This window comes from Anas acuta, chromosome 1 (assembly GCF_963932015.1).
Source record: "Anas acuta chromosome 1, bAnaAcu1.1, whole genome shotgun sequence".
Taxonomy (NCBI): Eukaryota; Metazoa; Chordata; class Aves; order Anseriformes; family Anatidae; genus Anas; species Anas acuta.
In genome coordinates, this window is record NC_088979.1 from 31,023,854 (window position 1) to 31,049,312 (window position 25,459).

A 25,459-nucleotide genomic window follows, 5' to 3' on the forward strand; every position below is an offset into this window, starting at 1 on the left:
TAAGAGATAAGAATGAGGCATTGGAGCAAGGATGGAAAGATGGAGGTTTCACCCAAGAGGTTTTCTGAATTGCCACAGACACATGTAAAACTGTTCAGGCTGTTTCTAAGTGAATGAATAAACCTTGTAAATATGAATATGAATAACCTTATGCAACTATGGTTGGTTGTAATGTTTACTCCATTCAGTAAGCACGACTCTTGCTTCATGTCAAATCATTGGATTTATCCCAAATGGTGTAGTTCATGGTGATGACGGAGATGTTATGGGGGCAGAAAAAGATGGGAGTCTGGGAAAGGTATAGAATAAGTGGGAGGGGAAGATGAAGCCATGCAACAAAAGGTATCAAAAATGATGCCTTAAGAAGAAAGGAGGCAATAAACAAAAAGATAAGGAGACAATTCATGGTGGGCTGGGAAACATAAGGTATGGCAACAAATGAAGAAGTAAATGTTCCCACACAAACATGTGTGAGACAATTTTTTTTCTTTTTCTGTTTTGCTTGCTCTCTTCAGCAAAAGAAAACATATATGTCTAAAACAGTTATAGCCCCCCTGATCTCCACAGAACGTCCTAAGCTGCAAGATCCCTGACCAGTTATCACTTAGAGAGAGTCACCTCACTTAGTGGGACCTGCCAGAGCTCAGTCATCTCAGTTTTTCACCAGTTTCAGTTCTTCATCTCAGGGTTCCCTTGTTTGTTTGTTTGCTTTGTGTTTTGTTTTGTTTTGTGTTTTGTTGTTATTGTTGTTTGTTTGTTTTTTGTCATTGTTTTGCTTTTTTGATTTGTTTGTTTGTTTGTTTTGTTTTGTTTTGGGTTTCTTTCTTTTTTTTTCTTTTTTCTTTTTTTTTTTTTTCATGGGTTTACCAAAATAGTTGTTCCTACTCTTGCTATTTTTAAAACTGAGAACCAAAACAAAGGTTCGCCAAACAGTAAATAATAATAAGAACAGCAAATTAAATGCAGTGCACTGGAGATGGCTTAGAATCTCATCAAATTGGCCAAGAAAGAGAAAATGACATTCATTTAATCATTAATCAAGTTAGTGAGCTTTTTTGTTGTTGTTTTTGGTCTTGTCAGTGGTGCTGGTGTTTTGGTTTGCTTTTTCTTTTTTTTTTGCTTTTATTTTCTGGATGTCAAGACAAGGTCCATAAAATGTTATGTAATATAAGAAGGTGGCATTAAAAGAGCAGGTACAGTACATTTGTACCTGCCCTACTGGGTTGTGCTGCCCTGATGTCAGGTTCTTGTTTGTTGAGAAATGACATGGAGGTGAAGTGGTCTTGTTGAGTCCAAGTGATTTATCACATGGCACAGTGCCAGCACTTGCTGTTACACCAAGCTGTCAGTTTCTTTGTTGTAAATTAAACCACGTTTCACAACCTAAAAGATTTTCAAAGCTTATTTTGTAGACAGATTTTCTAGCAATACCTTGCAGGGCAAACTGTGCTATATTTAATCAGTGTGTATTTTTATTTCCAAGTATAACAAGGTATATTCTCCCATTTCTGGAACCATTAATTGTTGATATTCATACCTCAGGCAAGTAGCAGTGCAATTTCTATTATAAATCCTGCAAATGGGGAGTTTTCAGTATCCCTATAATGCCCCTTCTTTCACTTTTCTTCACTGTTTCTTAACTGAAAAAAAAAAAAAAAGAAAGGAAAAGAACAGCTGCTAACACTGAGGTTGGATCTTTTTACAAGGCAAAGAATTATCACTTGTGCTGTGGAACAAGCATTTGGGGGATTGTCCTTCATCTAAGTGAGAAAATCTGCTTATTATATTATGAAAAGTGATTTCTTCCTGCATCACTCCAGTGTAGACCACTGATGCCCACTCAGCCTCTTAATAACCCCCAACAGCATGTTGAATAATACTAGTCTGAGTCAGATGGATGAGCAAAGGGAATGGGGACAGCAAAATACACAGTGCATTTTATTTTATCTAATTATTGTTAGGTGTGAACATGTGTAGGCTAAAGCTAAATAGGTAGATATACATAATGTTATGTAATTACAACTCGTAGTACTCGCATTTGCTTAGAGCCTTTTAAACAATGAGGTATATCAGCAGAGAGGAGCATTGACAGCTTTTTGTGTGAGAAGCACAGCAATGTTCAGGTAACAAATAGGAGAGCCACATCCATGAAGCTAAAAAAAAAAGAACAGGAAATGGGACGCTGTCATCAACCCAGGTAACCTCCTCCTGGTCTTCAACACTCTAGACCTAATGAAAGAGAAGTCTAGAAACAATATAGCAATTCAGACAGAGAAAACTTAGGCTGTTTCTCATTCTTTCTAGTGTTCAGACAGGTGACATTGGGTAGACAGAATACGAAAACATCCTTTTTCTGCTTCTGGTAAGCGTTTTCCCACACAATTTCCATACAGTTTTAGGTTTTGTGTTGGCAAAGTAGTTTCCCTAAAAGTATCTCTTTGTGGAAAAGAGGGTTTTCTGCTCTGAGGACACTCAGCACATTGTGCCAGTTAGTCTCAGTGAATGAGAACAGTCCCTGAGTGGTTTTGATCTTTCGTATAGATGTTGGCAGTAGGGCAAGTAAAGGGATGGCAGCTTTGCAAACTCACTCCCCTCACAGCAGAACAATCTGGGAGGGAAATCACTGGAGGCACCAATACCTTGGCCTGTCCAGAAAGGTAGAAATTGGAGATAAAATAGAGAAGCCCTGTGGTTTTCTCCTTTACCGTGCCCTGTATTAAGACTATTCTATGTTTTAAGGAACCTACACCCACACAGACAGCAAGGAGACCAAACAATAGCCTGCTATTTTTTTATGGAACTGCAGCCACAATTCACCTTCTTTTTGATGTGCTTTCAACTTTTTCTGCTTGTTTTGCTTTTTGTTTTGTTTTGTTCAAAAAAACAAACAAACAAACAATAAAAAAAAAAACAAAAACAACAACAACAACAAAAAAAAACAGGCTGGCATTTAATCGTGGAAGATAAGTGATTTTGCATTGCTTTTAAAATCTCTGCCTTCATTATAAAAACCTATAATGGCATTTGCTTAACTACCCAGCTGATGACCATTGGTTCATTTTAATTTAGGCTCCATCCCTTGTACTATCTGCAGTCTTTACCAGGGTGACATTTCCAGCTTTGATGGTTCCCTCCTCTGCCAGTCAGAGGCAGTCATATCTGTTCCTCCCTCTGTGGCATGCGAATTGGTTAGAAGGGAGGGGCTGCAGGCTCTCAGCTGTAAATATGTGGAAAAAAGTATCTTTTGTGAAAGTAAGCAATATCATAACCAAGAGGCTGAGGATTTGGCCCAGAATAATTAAAAATATTTCTTTCATTAATCTGCAATTTATCTACAATTTCTCTTGTTGATGTCATATATCATTTGCCTACGTGCATTTTTAGCTTTGGACTTTGTGCTAAGGTCTGTTCAGCATTTTACCAAATGCCTTTCAGGACTGTTGCCAGAAATATGTTGGTTTTTTTTTTCTATCCAAAATTGACCTGGAGACTCTAATTCATTCACTTATAGCATCTAGCCTTGACTACTGTAATTCCTTGGTTTGCTGGGCTTGGAGCCAAATCGATTGGCAGACTCCTACTAATTCAGAATTCAGCAACGAGGCTTCTGACCCAAACCATGCCAACTCTATATCCTCCCTGTGCAGCGAATCTGTATTTGAAAAGCATGTTATACATTTACTATAACAGTTTCCTTTACACTGTAATTTTATGGGTGGGATTTTTCTTTTATCCTGCGTGTCAGCTGTTGTGCTCATACAGATTTTTTCTGAGCTAAATTGCCATATATTCTACTCTTGCACTTACAGTAATTTAGTGCAAAGTCCTTTTCATCCTGTATCCTAAATTGGTGGAATTTTGAGTGAAATTCTATATGAAATCTGATTATTTTATCTGTCAGTGAAGACCTTTTGTTTTTATTTTAACACATTGTATTTCAGTTTCTATTTCGTTTCATTTTTATTGTGGTGTCATAAAGCATTTGGTTGCTGATGTTGCTTATTATTCCATAAAAGAAATTAAAAATTATCGTGCATGCATGGCAGCTGATAACACAATTGGCAAAGGAAAAATTGGTTACCTCTTGTCTCCTGAACACAAGGAAGAATTCCATCCTTCACTCAATTGTATTTAAAATAGCCTGCCTGATAAATGTAAGGGAGAGTAAAACTGTTCTCTCTGCCCCTTATTCTGCAGATATGGCTATATGTTGGTTCTCATTTATTTCTCTTCTCTAATAGTATCATTTTCAAATAACCTGTATCAAATTGTCTCTTCCCATGGAGATATTCTAGTTTCCTCTTTAATCCAATCTTCTGTGAATATCCTACCGGCATAACTTAGGGATTCTTGTTGGCGTTGCTTCTAGTTTTTCTGGTTTTTACATTTACACTTGATAACAATATTCTATTTACAGTGGCATATTCTATTCCAGTGGCATGTTTTATGGCAATAAAAAATGCGATTTAAACTTACATTTAATATGCTTATACCTCTAATAAAGTGTTTCTAGTTACACTGCAGTTGTTAAGCATTGACACCTCCGTATCTTTCTAGGCTTAGATTTTTTTTTTTTTTCATTATTTATAAATCATCAGAAAAACAATTACATAAAATCCCTTGTCTTGAAACATGCCACATAAATTACCAGCCACAGAATAAGTCATCAGGAAAGATGCAATTATTTATACACTGTAAGTTATATTCATAGGAAAAAAACAATGACATGGCATGGACCCTTCCAGAACAATGTGTTTTTTTTTTAAACCTAATTTAGTAAGGAAACAGCTTTGCATATGGTCAATGAAAATTTGATATAGCATGGAACTTACCAGCAGATGTTTGACAATGAATATTTCATGTTACTTAATAATTCTACTTACTAGTCACAGTTGATAGTGCAGTGCATCCTAGATCTCAAGGTGCCTTAGAGAGATAGGCACGACCTATTATTTCATTTTGGAAATTTCCTTCTGGAGGTCAGGCAACAGTCTGAAAATCATGCTCAGCAGCTAGGCTGGGAAAAACTGCTTCACTGAGATTCTGCAGATACCAGCCCCAAATGTGGGGACTCTCTTTGGCCAAATCTTACCAAGGCAAGGAAGAAAAATAAGTTAACTGGAGAGCTTCTCAGACTATGTAAGCTCTCCCGGCCTCCCCTTTTGGGCTCATGCTGCCAGTGTACTTACCCATACAAAGTTGTTCCTGGTCAGGGGTGAGTACGTCGTCTTGTCTACCAATTAGCCAGAGCACAGGAGTTATTCCATATCTGGGCTTTCAGGTTGTCTGTGAGAGAACAAATGAATCCCAATACAATGTAAATTAACCTAAAAACAACCTAATTGACCTAACCTGTGAACTTGCAGAATGCGTGTATACTAGGTTGGCAGCTCATAAAACAGTAATGTGGGATTTTGGTACAGTACAAGGAGACATGAAGCTGCTTTCCTGTACTGTCAAACCATGGTCTAACAATGGTCTTGACTGCTCTTTAGCTTTAACGTCATGCTTGGAGATCTTTTAGGTTGGGCATTCCTAACTGTTGTTTGTAACACTTCGTAGCCTAAGATGTTGTTTATATTTAAATTGCTGTATACGTGTTGATAATTTCTTTGAATACATAGCAGTGGACACTGTTTTTTGACATATATAATTTATTTTTTTTTCCTTAAGGCCTAAGAGATCTTTTCCCTTAAGGCTCTGAGTCAAGACTTCGGTCAGCCTGAGGACTCTTGGCTGAGCTCAGAGTATGACTTTGCTTTCACACACATCATTATAGAGCACAATATGCACTATGTGTGAGAAAATGAGAAGGGCAACTCAACCTAACTGTAGGCATAAAGAACTTTCTAAATCTTAGTTACTGTTAACTAACATGAGTCACAATGGGCATTTAATATTCTCCCTTATGTTTGCCTTATTATCTTTTGCTTCCTTGTTGGACAATATTTCTTTACACTACTTGATTTTTAGTACTTCCAGTATTCACACTATTCTACTATTCTACATCATTTTATTTTATTTTATTTTATTTTATTTTATTTTATTTTATTTTATTTTATTTTATTTTATTTTATTTTATTATTTTATTTTTTAAATACTAGACAGTTATGTAAGGGAGGGAGATCCTTTTTCTGCTTTTCATTTTGTCTATTGCAGTTATGTCAAAAAAACTCTTTGACATCTTCCTATCTTGTATTTTCACTGAGGATAGTTTCTGAAATGATCAGATAATGACTTTTGATAAATATTAACACGTGTTCACAGAATGGAAATTAAACACTTCAAAGTTCAAATGTGTTTCAAAATTCAGATGATCTTATTAATGTCCATTAGTACAAAATAGAAAACCAGCTCTTTCTCATATCTTTGTGATTCTTTGTGAATCTTTTCTACTTGAATTTCCACTTGCAAACTAAAAACAGGTTGTTAATTAAGCACAATTTTCTGAGCACCTGGGTCATCAACACAATGATAGTAATTAAAATCTAGCCTCAGTTTCTATACACGTAATAATAGAGTGCTTTAGCATTTTCATTCTTCTCAAATTAATTGAATAAATATACACCTCATAACTTCCTTGATACATCCCCCTTCATTCCAAGCAAGTTCTAATATGCTGAAATTATAGTATCTCCTATTAAAACCTGAATGAATCACAAATGAATCAGATCATCACACAGTAGTTTTAAGTCAATTTCTTTAGTATAAACAACATATAAGATTTAATTTTAAAATTTTTATTTCTTTAGGTGTTAGTTAAGTAGCCGTGATGGTTGCAAATAAAATATTCCATATACAGAATCATAGAATCATTTAGGTTGGAAAAGACCCTTAAGATCATCAAGTCCAACCGTCATCCTAACTCTACCAAGTCCACCATTAAACCATGTCCCTAAGTGCCACATCCACGCATCTCTTAAGTATCTCCAGGGATGGTGACTTCACCACTTTCCTGGGCAGCTTGTTCCAATGCCTTACCACACTTTCCATGAAGAGAATCTTCCTAATACCCAATCTATACTTCTCCTGGTGCAAACTGAGACCATTTCATCATGTTCTATCACTTGCCACCTGAGAAAAGGAGTGAACACCCATCTCAATGCAGCTGAGTCTGTAAGTAGTTTGCAAAAAGAGAATAAAAGTGTTCCTGTTCAATTTGAGTGATGTTATTTTTCAGATTTAAAGGTGAAAAATCTACAACTGACTTTCTAGGTGACCTCACCATTTTAAGCAAGCATATATAGCAAGATCCTTCACATCTGTGAATACAGAAGAGAAAGAGAGAAGCTGTCAAGCAGCTCAATGAGAGACCAGATCAGAGGCCATTACAGCACTTCTACTGCCTTCTCCTTCAATGAAAGAGGAAAGGAGAAGGTGTTGCAAGCACAGCTTTACAAACATTGAACTTTATTTTGGCCCAAGAATCTAAAGAGGTCAATATCCAATAAACTTGTCACAGACTTGAAGCTTTTTAGAGTTTCACTTCATAGGTCAGCACAGCTGTTCACTCAGGAACGCAGCCCAGGTCATTTGTAAAAATCTGGATTTCATAATGGTCTTGTAGTCAACAGTACCAGGGTGAAAGCAACTTACATCTTGGCCCAATCATTTGTAGGGAGGTCACTGCTGTGGAAGGACAATATTGCTCGTAACTAGAATGAAGAGACAGAAAATAGGGTTGGGAGAAAAGGTTCTGGTTTAGGATGAACAAATAGTTAAAAACTTAAGTATCTTAATTTCCCCAGATAATTGTCCTAAACAATGATGTCTGGCTTCAGAATGAATTCATTAGAGTTGAATGATGGAAGCCCATTTCACATCTCTTCCTCACTTGCACAAAAATGTAACTGTTCATATACATAAAAATACATAGGCCATGGACACAGGACAAAATGATCTGCAACAGGTGAGCTTCTATATATTAAATAAAGGAGAAGAAGCAGCTGCAGTTACAGTGTGCAGCATTTAAATATGGTTTAGTGCTTCCTATCTGCTGGCAAATTCCCCCTGTTAGTTACCTACCCTTGCAAGCAGATCCTGCTTTTCTTTCATGCTTTCATTTGTTCAGTTAGCTCATCTATACACAGCTGCTGCAGGGGAACACACGTCAGGTTTATGCCTTGAGTGTCATGCCTATACCACAAACACAAAGGCACGTGGCTGCACAGAAGGCTATAGCAGGCATCACTGGGAAGCAGCTGCATGCATGTTCTTTGGTACATAGTTATAAGATATGTAGACTAAAGTTATGGAGACAGACTTGAAGGCAGACATCTCCAACATTGATAAAATGTAAGTACAAAAGACACATAATTGGATGGATATTGATGATGTTGTTTCAGTAATGACATCATCCATAGACTCCTAGTGTCTTTGCTTTGCTTCTCTATAGTGATCACAACATAAATTGCTTGTCTTGTTTGACTTCCTTGTTCACCAAAGTTGAGCAGATTGTCGCCGTTTTCAACGCTTCTACCAGACAAAAAGCTTGGGACCATTTCTCGAAAGCCCAGCGAAAGAACATAGACATTTGGCGAAAGCATTCTGAGGTTGGTGATTTTATTATTACTTTCTATCCATCATCTCACAGCTGGATTGACACAGAATGAGTGTGATTTTAGCTGGACATAGAGTATTCAACAATATTTATGGCTACCATTTTAGCTGTTAATCAACTGGCCATTATACAAGCTCATCTACAGTATGAATTGCTCCCATTGCTCTCATTATGATAATAGTCATTAAATAACACTAAGATAGAGAGCAATGTGTTTTTATTTTTCATGCAAGATTTGGGAAATCGTTGGAGGAATATGTTTACTAACTAAAATAATGAACTGAAGTAGTGAAATTAATAAAACTATTTTCAACCAAGGATAGAATTAAGAATTATTTAAAAAAAACATCTTTGTAAGAGTCATCATGACCTGGTCCTAAAAGAAGGATTCTATGGCACCATTTTTTTCTGGTTGTACCATCATATCGTCATTGTAAGATATTTTGCCTGAAAATAACATAAGAAAATTTCTTTCCTAAAAAATGACTTAAGCATACTCAGTCCAGAATTATGGCATACATCTTCCCATTTGTTTTATGTTTGTCTTTAAAAAAAATAGAAAAATAAATAAATCATTTGCATTGATTCTAAGTATATTGCTTGCGAAGAAAAGAGTATAAATGTAATCATAATACCACAAGGATTAGCATACATGTGTGACTGTCATAAGCATGAACAGAGGAAATAGGATTCTAACTCTCTTTGCTGCAAGTGGCAGCAAAGGAAGTGATAGACCTCATCTTGTGTTTTGGTCATCCAGCTTTGGTTTTTAATTCAGTATTTACGCTATGAGCCTGTATGTTAAAAAGTAAGTACCACTGTCTTTGTTTTCTCTCTCTCTTCTTCCTTTTTTCTTTTTTTTATTTATTTTTTTTTAATATGAGCAACTTACATACACTTGGCTTACCTTCATGTAGTACAGTATGTTGATTGTTAGTATGAAGGTCCTTTAAATGATTTTTCTCTGTCTCAAAATAAAAACTTTAGAAGGTAAGGTGCACTTATTTAATTATTTTGTAGTACACTTGTAAAATAAGTGTTGTACACTTAGTTTGAGAAACACTAAAGTGCTGTGATATAAATCATTTGGATAACATTTTAAGTGCCCATTAACTAATGCTAAATTACAGTTGAATACCAATGGCACTAAATGTAACATCCACATGAATACCAAATGAATTCTTTATTATCAGTGCTATTATGGTGAATACCAAATGACTTCAAAATAATGGGACACTTAAAATAAAATGTTAGCATAATTTATTTCTACAAACTGTATTTTGCATTTTGTTCACAAATATTTCATAAAAGTAGTGGATAAAGCCTGGGTTTAATTCAAAATTGGGAAGTTGGGGGTTGATATTTGTCTTATCACTCAGTAAGGTATAGAAGTATGATTTGTTGGTAGTTTATTTCAATTACTTTAAGACGATCCTGTCTTAAACCAACTTTCCGTAAAGGGATGTGGTATATCATTGATTTGCTGGCTTCTAAATCTTTAATAAAATGAAATGTTTAAGGGTTGAACTTTCCAGAAATGTTAATTCACTACTTGCTTTTTCAAGTATTATTGCCTTTTGTTTTTCTAAAAGAGGATATTAAAAGCGATTCAAAAACATGTGAACCCTCTCACTGAAACAACAGATTTTAGAAATGCCTGTTTTTCAGATGTAAAACATGACAGAAATGTACCAAATGGTATCTTTGATTTAAATCATACTGTCTGACCATGACATTATCTGCTGATTTCTTTAATTATCTGATCACCTACCCTTGTGTTCTGACTTTAGGAGAGCTTTGCTAGAAACCCAAGCCCAGAGCAAATACTCATACACATTGACGTTCTCCGTGGAAGATTATTGGCTTTGCTGATAGCATAGAAATTGATGCACCAAGGACATTTATCCCCTAAAGAGGGAATAAATGTAAGCTTATGTCTGCTCCTGTATGCAGTCAATATTCCCCAGTAAAAAGTGCAGGTGGCATTTTCCAATAAGGAAATAAGCTTGTTAATTTCTTCCAGAGATGCCACTTACTGCATGAGACACTAGTTGAGAATTTACCATTTTAATCACTTCCTTTTTTTTTTTTTTTTTAATTTGAAATTATTGCATAAAAGCCCACTAATTAGCTTCCTTGCCTTTGCTGTGATTAACGGACATGTATACATCTATCAGAGTATTTGAGATCTCCTGATGAACCAAGGGTACAGCTAAAGGGAAACGCCTTTCCTTTTTTCATCCAGTCCCTCTTTGATAGCTTATTGTTAATTGCATGGAGCTGTGGTTGGGCTCTTCAATAACGTTCATCCTTCCATGCACCTCTTTCTTGTTTCAAAGATTTCAAACCACCTCTTTGGGAATTAGACTCTTTGTCGTCAGAAAAATTAGCTGTCTGCAGGCTGAAAAGGCCTACACTAATCACGGTGCAGCATCCCTGTGTTACACCTGACAGGATTATTAGGACAAAATAGAGTTCTCTCAATCTTCTCAGCACTGCCTTTAGAAAGCCAGCCGCTACACCAGCGCCAGCCTTTCTGCCGAGAACAAAGACTGTCTAGGTTCCCACAAAGCCCCCATGCCTGATCATTTCCCCAATGAAACGTGCACAGGTTTCCTACACCCTGCCCTTGCAGTGGTCACTCAGAGACCAGTCAGTAGTTTCCCACCAAGACTCAGACATTTTCAGGACAGAATAAGGCACTTTTAGGGTGAAGTTAATCTAACTTCATTTTGATAATTACCTTATGGATATGAATTGCTTAAAGGTGCTAGGGTTTTTTATTTTTTCTATGAAAGGTGTCTGTAGGAACTAATTTTATTGGAGAAACCTACATTATACCAGAGGAATCCTACCCCAAGTAACAGTGAGAAACAATAATTCTTTATACCTTAAACAGGCTAGCAAGTTATCAGTCTGCTTTATATACAGTTTTAAGCATTATCATTGCTGCTAAAACCTTCTATGTTTAGTGGAACTAAAGATCACTTGAAATGGAGACCCACTTTTTCTCTTGTTTCCTCTTTTACCATTGATAAATTCAGTTCTTCCACGTGAAGAATTCCCTGTACTACTGTTCTTATAAATATTCATAGCCAAATAAATATAATTACAATGGTAAATTATGTATAATTAAAAATAAGAGCAGTTTTAAAAACAGATACTATTGATAAAGCAGTGACTTTGTGTAAGTTAATACTGACAAAAGGTTGTTTTGGATTTTAGGAACTCCGAAATGCTCACAGTGAACAGCTCATGGGAATCCGCCGGGAAGAAGAGATGGAAATGTCAGATGATGACAGTGGTGACAATCCTAGTAAAAAGCTGCGAGTAGATGATTCAGGTAAAGCCAAATCCTCTCTAATGTACCCAAGTATATATAGCTGTTGTTTTTTTTTAAAGCAAACAAAAATTCACATATGAGAAGTGACATATTAATAGCTGATTATATAAAACTATCTTATTTTAAATCCTCATAAACTAGTTATCTGAATGATACGAGCTGTGTCTAGGAGGTTTCTGTCACCTGCTATGATGATAATGATGAAAACTCTCCAATTCTGCCCATGGCTGGAAGCGTTATGTTTCTTTAACATGCTGTCTGCAGTCTTGCATAGTACTATTTAATTCCACAGTAGTAACAACATCTTACTGTGAGAGAAATCGCAATTATGGTTCAGTCAGTATTTTCTAAGACTTACCTTTCTTAACAGCAAATCCACAGTAATGTTTAACAAATACACTATACCATTTTAACTGTGTGTTTTGTGGAATGGACTTTTAAGGGTACATTTTTCACAATATGGTACTGCATGCTGCATTAATTTGATGCACATTAGATGGCTGTCATGAAAAAAAGAACAAGGGTGATTGTAATGTTTGGAAAGGAAAGCAACTTTTTTCAGCATCCTCCAAGTACATCCGAGATCCAGAGTGGACGTTCAAGGGCATGGCTTGAAATCTACTAATTTACTGGTAAAACAATCTGGATAGAACCTTTGATTGATTTCTTGACATTAGCTAACAAAGTTGTGAGAAGTTAACAAGAGTTCGCCTGTTCAGAAACTCATCTTCGGAGAAAATTTACAGAAGCTGAAGCCAAAGCATGACTGCAAACAGCCAGAGAGCAGTGAGCTTTACAGAAGGTAAAGAAGGAAAAAGTAGTACAGAAAGAAACAGTCTGATGATTAGGATAATTTTGGTCTAGGCACCATGTAGGCACCATATTAAGAAAGGAAATAATATCCATTCAATGGGTTCCAGTGCTCATAGAGAAGTGTTCTTTGACTCCTCTTGTGACAAAATACTGTGTGAGGTCAAATTAATCCAGAAGTAAAGACCAAAGGAAGGAGTGTCATTCTGGAAAGGAAATTTTTACTATGGTATTTCTCATTAGGGGAGGATTAATGTTTTTCCTGCAAGAAAAATGCATCAATACAATATGTAAAGGGTGGCCTTAATTTTTACATGTCTAATTGCATGAGTCGGAATTTTCTAGAGACTATTAGCAGAATGCTTGGGGCTGAGACATTGGGTCTCTGCAGGCAAAGTACTGTTAGCAATCAGAGATTTTTATGAGTGTCTAATCATTTTATCTTGACTGTGTCCAGTCAAAGTCAGCAGAATTAACAATGGGAAGGTAGAGCCAGAAATACCCACAGCCTGCACTCCAGAAAAGGAGTAATGATGTTTTAAACTGCCATATTCATTGGTTCAGCTGGATTTAACGTATGCGTGTGTAGGGCTGAGCTGTGCAGGTCATTCTTTTTGCCTCTGGTTAGCAACATCACAAATAGGAAAGCATATTTGGTTTTCTTCCATAAAAAGGGACATTTCTATCAAATGATTTGATATCTGAGATTTCTACCGCATTCCAAAGTACTTCAGTTTATTTGTATTGTTACAACGTGGGCACTTGACTCCCCTCAATGATGAGAGTAGCAAGCCCTGTACTTTGTTGCATACTAAATCAAAATTTAGCAATATGAATCCACTTGAGTACTTGTCCATCATTGTCCATTGTACCATTCATCATCCTCTTGATCTTAGTGGAGATGATCCAGCCTGCTGCACAGAGTCATCCAGTTCTAAAATTACTTTTTATAGGTTTCTTCTTCTAACATTACACTGTCAAGTAAAGCAAGTGAATTTTATTCATCTGTCATTGACAATAGGGGGAACTTGTTATACCATAAAAAGTATTGTGTATAAAATATGGACAAATAAAAATAAAGTAAGAGAAAAACATATTTTTCATTTTTATGTACAGTATTTTTTTAAATTGTTATTGGTGTTAGCCACCTTCTCTTTTTCTCTTTTTCTTTTTTTTTTTTTCCTTTCTTTTTGAGTATGAACCACCAGAACCACCTCTTTATCTCACTGGAGTGGCTATTTGTATTCAAATAGTTATTTGTATTCATGGTCACCTTTGTTTTACAAAGAATATCTTTTAAAGAGTCTTTCATCACAAAGAAACAATTCTGCACAGTAAGAAAACATTGACACTTTCCTTATTTTTAACCCCTTCTCTTAAAATATTTGCCTAAATGCTTAACCATCGGGAGGATGAGGCTTGAATAACACAAGTAAGATGTTTCACTTCAATTCAGACTCTTCAATTCAAAGACAGCATGCACATGTAAAGGCTTAAAAGTCCGCCTCCAAAAATGTCAGAAGCAACCAGACATGATGAATTGATTTGTATAGTTCCAGAATTTTGTATTGCCTCTCCTACCATCCTAAGGACTTTCTTGAGGACTTTGTTTTTCAGCCTGGCAAATGAATTTCACCATCTACTCAAAGGTGGGAACAACACTGATGTAAGGTTACCATCCCTAAACCTACAGCAGGTAACAGATTTCCCCAGTCCCTAACACCTGTGCGAGCTCTTTTTTATTAATTCACCCATTTAAATCATCCCTGGTGCAAGAAGGCATAATTTCTAATTAATACAACAAATTTGGTTGGTTTCTAAGTCTTGATTCCATCTCACTAAAGTGTGCAGTTTCAGCAGTCTTCCAGTGTAATTTCTTCTGTTACTCAAGCCTTTTTCATTCAGAAATAACACCACATCTGCAAGCATTTAGATAGTGTGGTGCTGAGTGTGTCACATCTCCTCACAGCTAGACTGAATTAGAATGAAAACTCTTTTCTACAATATCTGAAAACTATCATCGTGAAAAGGAGAGGGTGGATTCCAGCCCCAACATTTGAAAACACAGAGCAGCACATCTAAGTCCTGAGACTGTGTGAGGACCTCAGTGCCTGACTATTAATCCAGGCTTGCTGGACGTCAGTTTTCAGAGCAATGTTACAGTGAGCCAAGCCCTTGTACACAATAAATTCTGTGGATTTGGAGTAGATGATGAAAAATCAGTTAGCAAGAATGGTTTGCATTCTTCCTTCAAGCCATGAAAGATATTAAGTCATGCAGGAGAACAATTTGTGTTCTGTATTAGAAATCTGCTAATGGCTGTTTGTTTGGGAAAATTCATGATTGTTTCTTGAGGCAATACAGAACTGCTCAAGAGGGACTCATTGCAAAGTGCATCGCTCTATTCTAGACTCAAATCCTCTTCTTTCACCTGCCAATTGCTCTTCTCCTGCTTGTTGATGAACCTGATTTACTGATATCATTGACTCAGTGGAAGAGCTGGGATGAGTATTGGGACCTTTGGTCTCCTGGACCTGTCTTCCATTCTGTAGCTCATGTTGTAGGGCTGGGGTACTGTCTCCTGTACAAAGAACTTCTGATCCTCCGGTTGTTTTACGAGTTATTCTCCTATGTGTAACTTAGTACTCCCCCTTTTTTAGAATGTGCAAGCAATGTTCAAGGAAAGGGGAGGCATCACTGCCTGCTTCTTTTGTTGGAGAGCATCTCAAACTGCTGCAAGGACCTCCTAAACAGCACCCCAGGGGAAAAATTAAGTTAGCTGAACCAGCATATATGCCTAATTTATAGGAATTCTTCCTGGTTTCACAGACCAAAGATTGTTTGCTTTATGGGGAAAGCTGGCAAAAGGCTGACCTGAGACTGAGTGAATCTGGCCTGTGGGCAGAGCTGTTCCTCCAGAATTATGTTTTCTTCAAAATTCAGCCTTTAAACAGTGATTTTTCTGTGTTGTGGATTTTGGAGTTTGAAAGGGACAAGAGGATTGTTAAAGTAAAGCTGGGAGATTGCTAAAAAAAAAAAATAATAATGATGATTGGCAACTCAGTTAATACATTTGAAAGTCAGGGTGCAGTTACTGAAGCATTAGCACAGGGGAAAAAATGAGATTCTGTGCTGGAGTCTAGAGGATATAGGAAAATCTTCAGAATGATCAGGATTTATGGATGCTTCATCTCCCACCTGCTGGCACTGGGAGTAAGGATCCACATGTAAAAGCCTCCAAAGTAATTTTAAGAATTAGTGAAGTGAAGCTGTGTGTTGTAGAAAAGAGCTGAAGTTTGGTTTATGCCTAGAAGGCACCTGTAATTTTACTTTTAAGGGGAGGTGGGTTAATCTCTCGCTTTTGCAGTTCTCCGCGACATGCCATTAATTCCAGCTCTAACTTCAGTGAGAGACAGCGGTCGGCACTGCGGGAAAGACAAAATGCACAGTGCTTGCAGAGGGACACAGGAAGGATAGGGCTGGGATCGCAGAGCCCTGGGCCAAATGTACGTACCTCACCACAGGACAAATCAACGAACCTGGGGTATTTCAGTATCAAAGGAAGGCAATGATACTTCTGTTCATTCATCCACTGCCTGTCCTGTCCATGCGGATGATAAACACCTTGGAACAAGGCAGTCTCAGCTAAATATATTTGGAACAGCCCACTCTTTGGGCCCTGGAGTATTTCACCACCATCATTTTACCCGTGATGACATGTCTTAATAACGTCCTGGGGACTGTATGCAACTAATAAATTGCACGTTAAGCAGTGCATGCCCAGTCTGAACACACAAGACCTCCTTGGCAGGATACCATAACATGCCCAAATTTAAATACTTCAGCTCGTGTCTTGAACAGCAGCCTGTATCTTTAAGCACTCTTCTGAATCGATGTGTCCTCTTTGCAGCATCAGCAGAGTTAGTTGCCATAGGAGACAGTCCGAACAGTGGGCAGTCCATCTGACAGAAGAGCATAAATCCTTGTGAAAGTCAGGATTTGACAATCACACCCCTGTGCACACAGCATAAAACAGGCTTTGTGGTATTGTCCATAAGTCTGTCCTGAAACTTGCAAGCCTGGCAAGTCTTCAAGGAAAGTCTGAAACAACACCAAAGTGATCTGCGTGATGCTTATTCATCTTTTCTCTGCAATTCAATCTTCTTTTGCCTTCTTTAAAGCTCGTGTGAATGCAGAGATGCACACATGTAATGGAAACTGTGCTTTATAGCTGGATTAAACTAGTAGGAAATCTTTCTACAGCTTGTTACAACTTTGAATGGAAATCACTCTGCTCCAGCTGTGTGGAGCTGAGCTTTGCTCTTCTTTTTCCTCTGGCTGGCGTGGTGTCAAGCCACATATCATGTCAGGTCTTCCTTTTCCTACGATTCCTTGGACCAGATATTTCTCCCTTCCTTTCTTGTAAACCCAGTCTTATTTTTCTGTAATTACTTCTCCATTTCATAGCTTTTTAACATTGGACTTTGTGAACGTAATACCGATATTTAACAAGCCCAAAATTTGCCCATCTTCCTCTTAAACACTTGTTGGTAAAGATAATGTAAAATAGCAAGATGTATTTACTTCAAAAATTAATGGGCTGGCATTGGTTTATTCCTCAGATAAATCAATACTCTTTCAAAGCCATTAGCAGCTGGTGCCTTAATCAGCCCTGTGGCAATAAACATATAAACACGTATGCGGAGGAAAATAAAACTTGTTAGCAAAATCTGCTAATCAGGTTTTATAAACCGTCTCAAAAGGAACATATTTTAAATCTGAAGAACTGAACTGTCACAGTACTGACACAGTCCCCTCTCTAGCTGGAGAAGACAGCTGAATAACCCTTTTTGAGCTCTGTGAGTGGCGTAACTTGCCTTCAAATGGAGATGCTCTGGACACAGCAGAGACAATCAGCTTTGCTCCCAGGGACCATCAGAGATGATCACTAGAAAGCAGCACAAGATGATTACTCCCTCTACGCAGGGAAAAGTCTGCTGTAGTGTCTTTCACAGCATGCCAGTTCAGAGCTGTTATCATCAGGCAGACTCCAATTTTCTGCCTTAAAATGCATTCCGTTTTTCCCACCACTTTTACAAATATAGGCTGAAATCCAGGAAGCATGTAGGCAAGGGCCTAATTTTATGCCCTCAGTTTTAAGTCCATTTGGCTTTAATAATGCTACTTGTGTAGCTGAATTTAGCAGAAATGCCTTGATGAATCAGGGCTGGAGATAGGTGCTGTCTGTCTGCCCTGGGGAAAAAAAGGCAGCCTCATCCTGTCCCAAGTACTGGGTCTTTTCTCTGGGCCAGCACACTGGCTTTGGGATGAAGGTCTATACAGGTCCTGTGGACATAGCAGTGAAGGGGTTAAAAACCTAACTTGCAATTTTTAGAGGAAATAGACACTTCAAAGACACTCCCCTGATATGGGTTTTAGGAGGATGTCCCGTTAACTACAAAACAAGTCTGCTGTGCTTTGATGCTTTGCAACTGCCAGAAATACTATTATCTAGATTACATTTTATTATGTTTTCTGGGTATTTCATACTGATAAGGTTTTATGCAGGATCATTACATATGAGAATAGATTTAATCCTGTTTTTAGTAAGCTTTAAGGACACTGAGGGATTATTTATGTAATAAGATGCAAAGTTGCTATGGAAAATGCTATAGCAACCTAACATCTTCACAAAACCAAGCAGCCACTTGTGACAGCAATCTAAATTTACATTTATTTTAGTGTCATTTTATTGACATTCTTAGTATCTCATTTTGACAGCATGTTAAAATATGTTTTGCATTCATGCTAGAACAAAATTAACAGCATGTTGTTGGAATGAAGATGATGCTTATAATTTTTGAGATAATTTTAGCATATTTCATTTTGTGTAAAAAGCATTAAAACAGTAGTGAAAAGAAGTTTAGGTACATCCCCTCTGTTTGTAATACAGCAAACAATGTGCATTGAAAGTAACATTTTATGAGTCAGTGAAAGCTAAACCATTTTTATTTATTTGCTTGATATCTGAATGAAAATATTTGTAGGGAAAAAATGATTTTGTTATCAGAATTTATTTCAAATCCTATATCTTTTATTATAACTTTCCCTGTTCAGGATACAGGCTATAATTTTTCATTAGGTTTCATAAAGCTGAGCATCATTTCTGAATGCATAGACTTGCAGTTTGGTAGGGAATTGCCCTGCTTAAATGGGACTTTTCGAAAACACAGAGTAACAATATATGTTGCCCCGTAGGAGGTTAAATAAAAAGGGAAGGAAAAAAAAACAAACACAAAGCACCAAAACAGCCTGAACTCTGTCCTGTGCTCATTGCAGTTAATAATGAAACTCACATTGACTTCAATGGGAGCAGAAGCGAGCTCTATGTATTGATTTTCTCCATCCCCCTCCATTAAGAATCTTGAAGTGCGGCTGTAACATTGTTGAAGTGGGATGTTGGCAGCAAAATCAATAAAAGACAATATTAGAACATATGCTGTTTTCAGCTTCCTCACAATTTGATATAGCTGGTATTAGCATCCTTCTCCAAATTACACTTCATGCTTTCTATAAAGTGACCTTCCTTATAGTGCCCTCTCCAATATACAGCATTTGTGCTCTTCCTCCTGCATTTAGCCTTCAAGAGAATGAGCCCTTTTTATAATAGTGAAGGTGGTTGATTCTGAACAGAGCACAAATAAATTTCTTCAAGAGTGGCTTCATGGTGCTCACAGCCTAAGCCCTATTTCTGACCTCTTATGGAAGATCATTTCTATTATTATTTGAACTAAGCTTTTGGTTAGGATTTTCTTAATTATGCTGCCTTCCATGTCCTGTTGTTTTAAGGAACCCTTTTTGCTCCAACATATTATAGAAGCTTGCAGATACTGCTTGAAGTGGAGATGTTGGTACCTTCTTATCCACTTAGCTTCTTAATCCATGAAACATTAGACATTGCTAAGGTAGCAGTGGAGATAATGGTCAGAAATCAGTCTTTTACAGCATTAATGCAAACTTCTAAGCTCAGAATTACAGGTTTGGGGAGCATCCTTATGTCATGCGACATGAAAGACTGGCTGAAGTTTCCAAAGCATTAAAAGCTTCCTTTTTCAAAGTGTGCAGTTCCTCAGTCCCTATGGACCCAGCAGACTAGCAGCTTGTGATGTGGTCGCATGCCAGGGGTTCAAAACCCAGCCAGCAGGGCTCAGGCTTCAAGCTAGATGGCCACAGAAATTCCCCAAACTACTACAGGTTAGTGTTGATGTTTTACTTTGATGAATGAATAAATCTTAGATTCAGAGGAGTTTCATTATGTCCTTCTCTTTCATTTTAACTTAAAGACTATCTCAAGAAAATAAGCTTCTTACTAATGTCACATATCCACAGTGTAATATTTTTGTGAGCAATATGTTGAAGATTCAATTATGCTTAGGGGTGAGTGATTTTCTTTTAGTCTTATTTGGTTTTACATTCATGGCAAAGGAAAGAGAAATCAAATAAAAGCCATCTTGTACGTAAAATGACTGAGTCAAGAACTAGATAACATACCATTTTATTCCACTTCTCTACTAATTCAAACATGTGATTCCTTGAACACCAGCATATAGAACTCCAAAGGAGGAAAAATTGTTCTTCTTTGTTACAAAGGAAGTGTTTTGTTTTGTTTTGTTTTTTGCCCTGCCCTTCTGTCCCTGCCTTGCCCTGCCCTGCCTTGTTTGTTTGTTGTTGTGTCTTTTTTTTTTTTTAATTAGGAGTTCTAATTGCTATATTTTTTTTTACCTTTCCATAGGTAAAAGGTTGCTGTCTTTTTGCTTATTTATTCAACCCTCCATGTATTCAATTCATAGTAAGTTGTAACTCAAGCACAGGAAAAGTGCCAAGCATGTAGTTACAGCACTTCTGTTCCCAGTTATTGTTCAACTTTTTCTACAATTACCAAGTGACCACCTCACATGTCAGCTAGGGATCTATCTGGAAAGACTTATGTGAATACTAGTCCAGAACACCAGTTTCTACATTGCTTCTTTTTCATGTGTCAGCTATAGATAGTCTTCCCTCTTAAATATGTCTGAGACAAGTGTGTACTTTTAACAGTAGAGGAAGAACACGAGAGAAAGTAATGCCTCTCCCCATATTGCTCTATTATCAGATATTCATCTGTCTCATCATGTTTTGATGATAAGTTTTGAGATGCCTGTGCTATTAGACCTTGATCTCAGAAGGCATTGCCTGTTGCTCAGAGAGTTTGCACTCACCTTCTGCTCAACACCCACAGATACAAAGTCCTAAGTAATGACTTATCCAGAAAGTCTGGCACAAGGAGTATTTTACTGTTCTTTCTTCAAAGTTACATACTTTTTGCAAGTTTCAATAAATTGTCTGTTTCTGGAAGGACTGGAAGTACAACCAATTTCTCTAGAAACCTGCCATCTGCAAGTTCACAACACTTATTTTTTCTCAGTACCTGAGAAATTACCTACTAAACATGTTAAATTGCAGAGAAGCACAGTGACCTTAGTTTGCAGATAATGTGAATGCTAAAGGTAGGAAGTAGGAGAGAAAAGAGGTTTTGGCTTGCAGATTCAACTCTTCTGTGTACTTTTCTATTACCATAAGGGATTAAATGGCTTAAGAAAACTTACCTTTGAATGTGACAATCAAGAAACTCAAAGCTTCTTGTGATCATTTGCTGATGCCTTCCAAAAAGGTGAAAAACAATATTCCTATATTTAAGATACATTTTTACCTAAGACAAAAGCAACTGAGAAAGTATTTCAGTACTATGCACAATTTTAAAGAAAAATTAGCTCAGCACTCCAATCCATTACAAGGTCAGAGAAGTAGCTGGATAAATGCTGTCCTGCAATTTAAGGTGCAATAGAATTTTGTACAAAGGTTGTTTATCCTCATATTTATAGAAAGCACTTTGCATTTACAATCAGAATTTGTCTACTATAAATCAGAACGATTCAAAACAGCGCAGGCACCTAGAGCAGTCAGATCAGCCCCTTCTTCCCCTAATGAATGTGACAAATTGAGGGATTCACATGCACACTGTCAGGTTTGTTTCCAAACAGGTTTGTTTCCAGCAATGACAGTCTCTTCATATTTATGCATCCTACAGATTTCTTTTTGAAGCTGTAGTGGTGACGGGCCTCAGTGCAATTCCTAGTTTAAATGTCAGGAGTAGCAGTGCAGCCATGCATGTTGTAAAGGCCATTGTTTATTGTTTACATCAGAATGAAACGATGACAATTACTTTCACTCCTAAGAAATAACCATCAGTAGTCCACCTATACGGAGATTTACCTATATATAATAATGCTTGAATAGCCTAGGTAATTTGTGTATCACATGTACACACACATAGAATCTATTTATACAATACACATAAGATTAATGTAACATCTAGGAAGCACTGAGCATCCATCAGCATACCTTCTGTGGTGCAGAGTTCAAAAGTCTGCACCTCCAATTGAAAAGCACCATTAACACAAACAACATTTTTTTATACTATTATTACTGACGTAGGAGTAGGTCATCAATGCCACTTGGCACCTTCCCAGTAACCAGCACTTCTCTTATTTGAGTGACATACCCCCTTCTCTCTTGAGACTAAAATCTTCTCTGTTCATTTTTAGTGTTACAGGAAAACAGTCATTTCTTGAGAATCATTGATTAGAGGAAAAAGTCGCTTCTTTGCTGGCATCTTTAAAGCACAGTCTCTGTAGAATTGTCTTAATGGTTTAATTTCTCAATTATTAAAAAAAAAAAAAAGCAGAACCTCTAAAAGAGATTCAGTGCTTGATTAATTATGTTTAACTGAGGCAGCAGTTTTTCAAGCAGTTATTGGTAAACACATAAAGAATAAGTATCTGAAAAATTCATCTCATCATAGACCAAATAGTCTAAGAAAGAGGAGTGAATTACTGTTTTTTGAAAATTTCTGAGAAATGCTACTCTTTTTGATCAAAATTATACCTCTAAATTTTCTTATGATGGTTGGCTTGCTATGCCTCTAGTTCAAGAGGAGAGCCAAGCAGAAAAGTGCAACAGCCAGCCCAGCTAACAGTCCAGCCACAGCAGTAGTCTGTGCAGAGGCAAATTCTTCCCTCTTCTGTCTCCTCCTACGCACATGCCATGCCAAGTCCATTGAGCTTCATACATATTATGGGCAGTAATAGAAGAAATGTGACCCAAAAAAGAGAGGAAACAAGATCCCTTTGGTTTGAAGAGGTGACCTGGAGAAACTGGTCTCAACAGGACAGGCTAACTAGTGACTGTCAAAATATCATTTGTAAGTTACGTAGATGCCAGTTCTCCAAAGAGATGCTGTCAAGTAAAACAGACCTAAAATGTGACAGGCTTTGATATTTTTTGTAACAAGGGGGTCTCTTCCAAATTCTAAATATGCATTTCAGTAATGTGATGTGACATCTTTGTAGGAAAAGAACAAAGCACTTAATGCTGCAATTTACCTGGGACCGAACTGGGTAAGAGGGAGCTGGAGCATGTACTGCAAAACAAGTGAGAGCAGAGACAAACACCTGGAAATGACAGACAAGTGGGAATTGCAAGTGGACAAAGAGATGGATGTTTGGAGCTGGAGGAGGAAATGAACTGTACAGAACCAGTAAAGGGAAAAAAAAAAAAAAAAAGAGGAAGGTATGAAGAATGGGGAAGAAAGATTGGCTTAAGTAGGATATTAGCCTTCTGTGTTGGAGCCCTTTAGAGACAGTTGGTTCACGCTTCAAGTGTTTATTCTGAAGCCATGAGGTCTAGCCCAGTGATCCTGAGCTGATGTACTGAGCCGCTGATCATCTGTAATACTGCAATAAGTAATCTGCATCTTATTCCTAGGACTGGATAAAATGGTGAGATCGACTTCCCTTGTGTTTTTAACTAAAAGTTCAAATGAAACATTTGCATGGTGAAATACAGAGAGCCAGTAGTAATCCACAGTCTAGAAAGTCTGGAAGCTACTAATCCAGAAGCTTAAAGCTGAGGTTTCCAGTTAATGATCTCTCTAGGGCTTTCAATAAAATGTCAGATATCATGAGACTCATCATAACATCACAGGAGCTGGCAGCACCTCTCTCTGGGGCATTCTTAGCCCACTGCAGAACCAGCATTTGCATGCTACTTTTTGTGTGCTGCTTTGCTAGTTGTGTTATTAGGCCCAGCTGGACTGTAATCTGCCCTCCTCCCCACACCTTCTTTGCTATTTGCAAAGCGATATGCTTCATTACACAAGAAATAATAAGCCTTCATAAATTACTTGGTGAGCCACATGTATTGTAAACCTGGAAGAGAACAGTGCTATTGCTGAAGTCTGCTAAGCACGATGAAGTTTTGTAAACTGAGAAAATCTCTCTTCAGAGAAATGCTTCGGTTTCTCAAATCTTACATCTGTGTGTCTTGGATGGGATGGATAAAATTGCCGTTAAATGGTGGTGGAATTTTTCTTTCTTTCTCCTTCTCTCTCTCTCTTTTTTTTTTTTTTTGGCAACATCCTACCATCTACTAATTGTTCACTAGCAAGTTTTATGTGAATAGGGAGTCTGAAAATAATTCTCATGAGTATTCAATTTGAACATCTGGCATCATCATGAATGTAACTGGTATAATGAGTTTCTCTGCATTGAACATAAGCAGCATGGTGAGGAAAGGACTTTGAAGCAACTGCACCTGAATAAAACAGGTTTTGTAAAAAAGTAAATCTCCCTCCCAGTGTGCAGGCCTTAACTCCTACTAACATTAATGACAATAACCCCTCCACACATAGGATAATTAGTGCCCTTGGAGTTTAAATTTGCAGGTACTGAGACATTCAAATGAAGTGTGCCTAACATTAGAAAAAATGTGGAAATTGCTTCATTGTTTGGTTACATTATGTCTGAAGGGGAAAGAAAAAAACTGTTCATGGCAAGGTTAGCTTATAATTGCCCCAAATTATTTATTTTTATACAATTCTAATTCTGTTTTCAGAGTTTATTCAAGCTAATTTACTAGCTGCTTTCAAGTTTTAACCAAATTTGTGTTTGTTTGTTTGTTTTTTTTTTAAATAAAAAATAAAAAAATAAAAGCCAAGTGACATGGTCTGTTGGTGTAGAAACATGGGAGAACAAAGAAAGAGGCATGTATTAAAGAATGTGGTATAGAAATAATGTTGCTTTTATCAGGTAATATTAAACACATTACTATGCACTCATCATTGATATTTGAATGTTATTTATGCTGTTGATCAGGTACTTGGTAACCATCCATAAACAAAAGTGTCCTCCAGGAACTCAAAGCAATAGGTCAAAGCTACCTGAAACACTGTAGAAATCTGGAGCTTGTCATTGTTAAAAAGCTGGGCTGAGAAGATGCCTCAAAGCAACTGGGGTGTAGCTTAGCCTTATTCTTCCAGAAAGCTTCTTGGAAATACCACCAAAGTGTTGCTTTCCCAAATGCCTTTGAGCTACACACAAAGTGTAACTAACACTTGTTCTCCGTGTTCTGTTTGTGGTAGGTTTTAAGACAGTCAGCTATGAGACAGGGGCATCTATATCTAGGCAGTTATAGGCAATAAGGGTTTCAAATTCCCTTCTTCCAGGAGCTGAGAATTAATGGAGATTATAGAGAAGGAGTTTGCAGAGCAGATGTAGATTAAAGCTTCTTCATTGCTCATTGTGCTCCCCTTGCCTCAGAAACTATCGTTTTCCATCTGCAGTAGGGCCACGCCTTCCTTTCCAACACCT

At 37.3% G+C, this 25,459-nt stretch overlaps 1 protein-coding gene across 13 annotated transcripts in view; it reads left to right on the plus strand.

The window, feature by feature from the left end:
• ENOX1 (ecto-NOX disulfide-thiol exchanger 1) overlaps nt 1-25,459 on the plus strand; it is a 360,411-nt gene that overhangs the window by 285,818 nt on the left and 49,134 nt on the right. For all 13 annotated transcript variants that reach the window (XM_068675336.1, XM_068675334.1, XM_068675281.1 and 10 more), the window contains 2 exons: nt 8,446-8,552; nt 11,786-11,903. In XM_068675336.1, the coding sequence (XP_068531437.1) occupies nt 8,446-8,552; nt 11,786-11,903 (225 nt within the window). The remainder of the gene's footprint in view (nt 1-8,445; nt 8,553-11,785; nt 11,904-25,459) is intronic.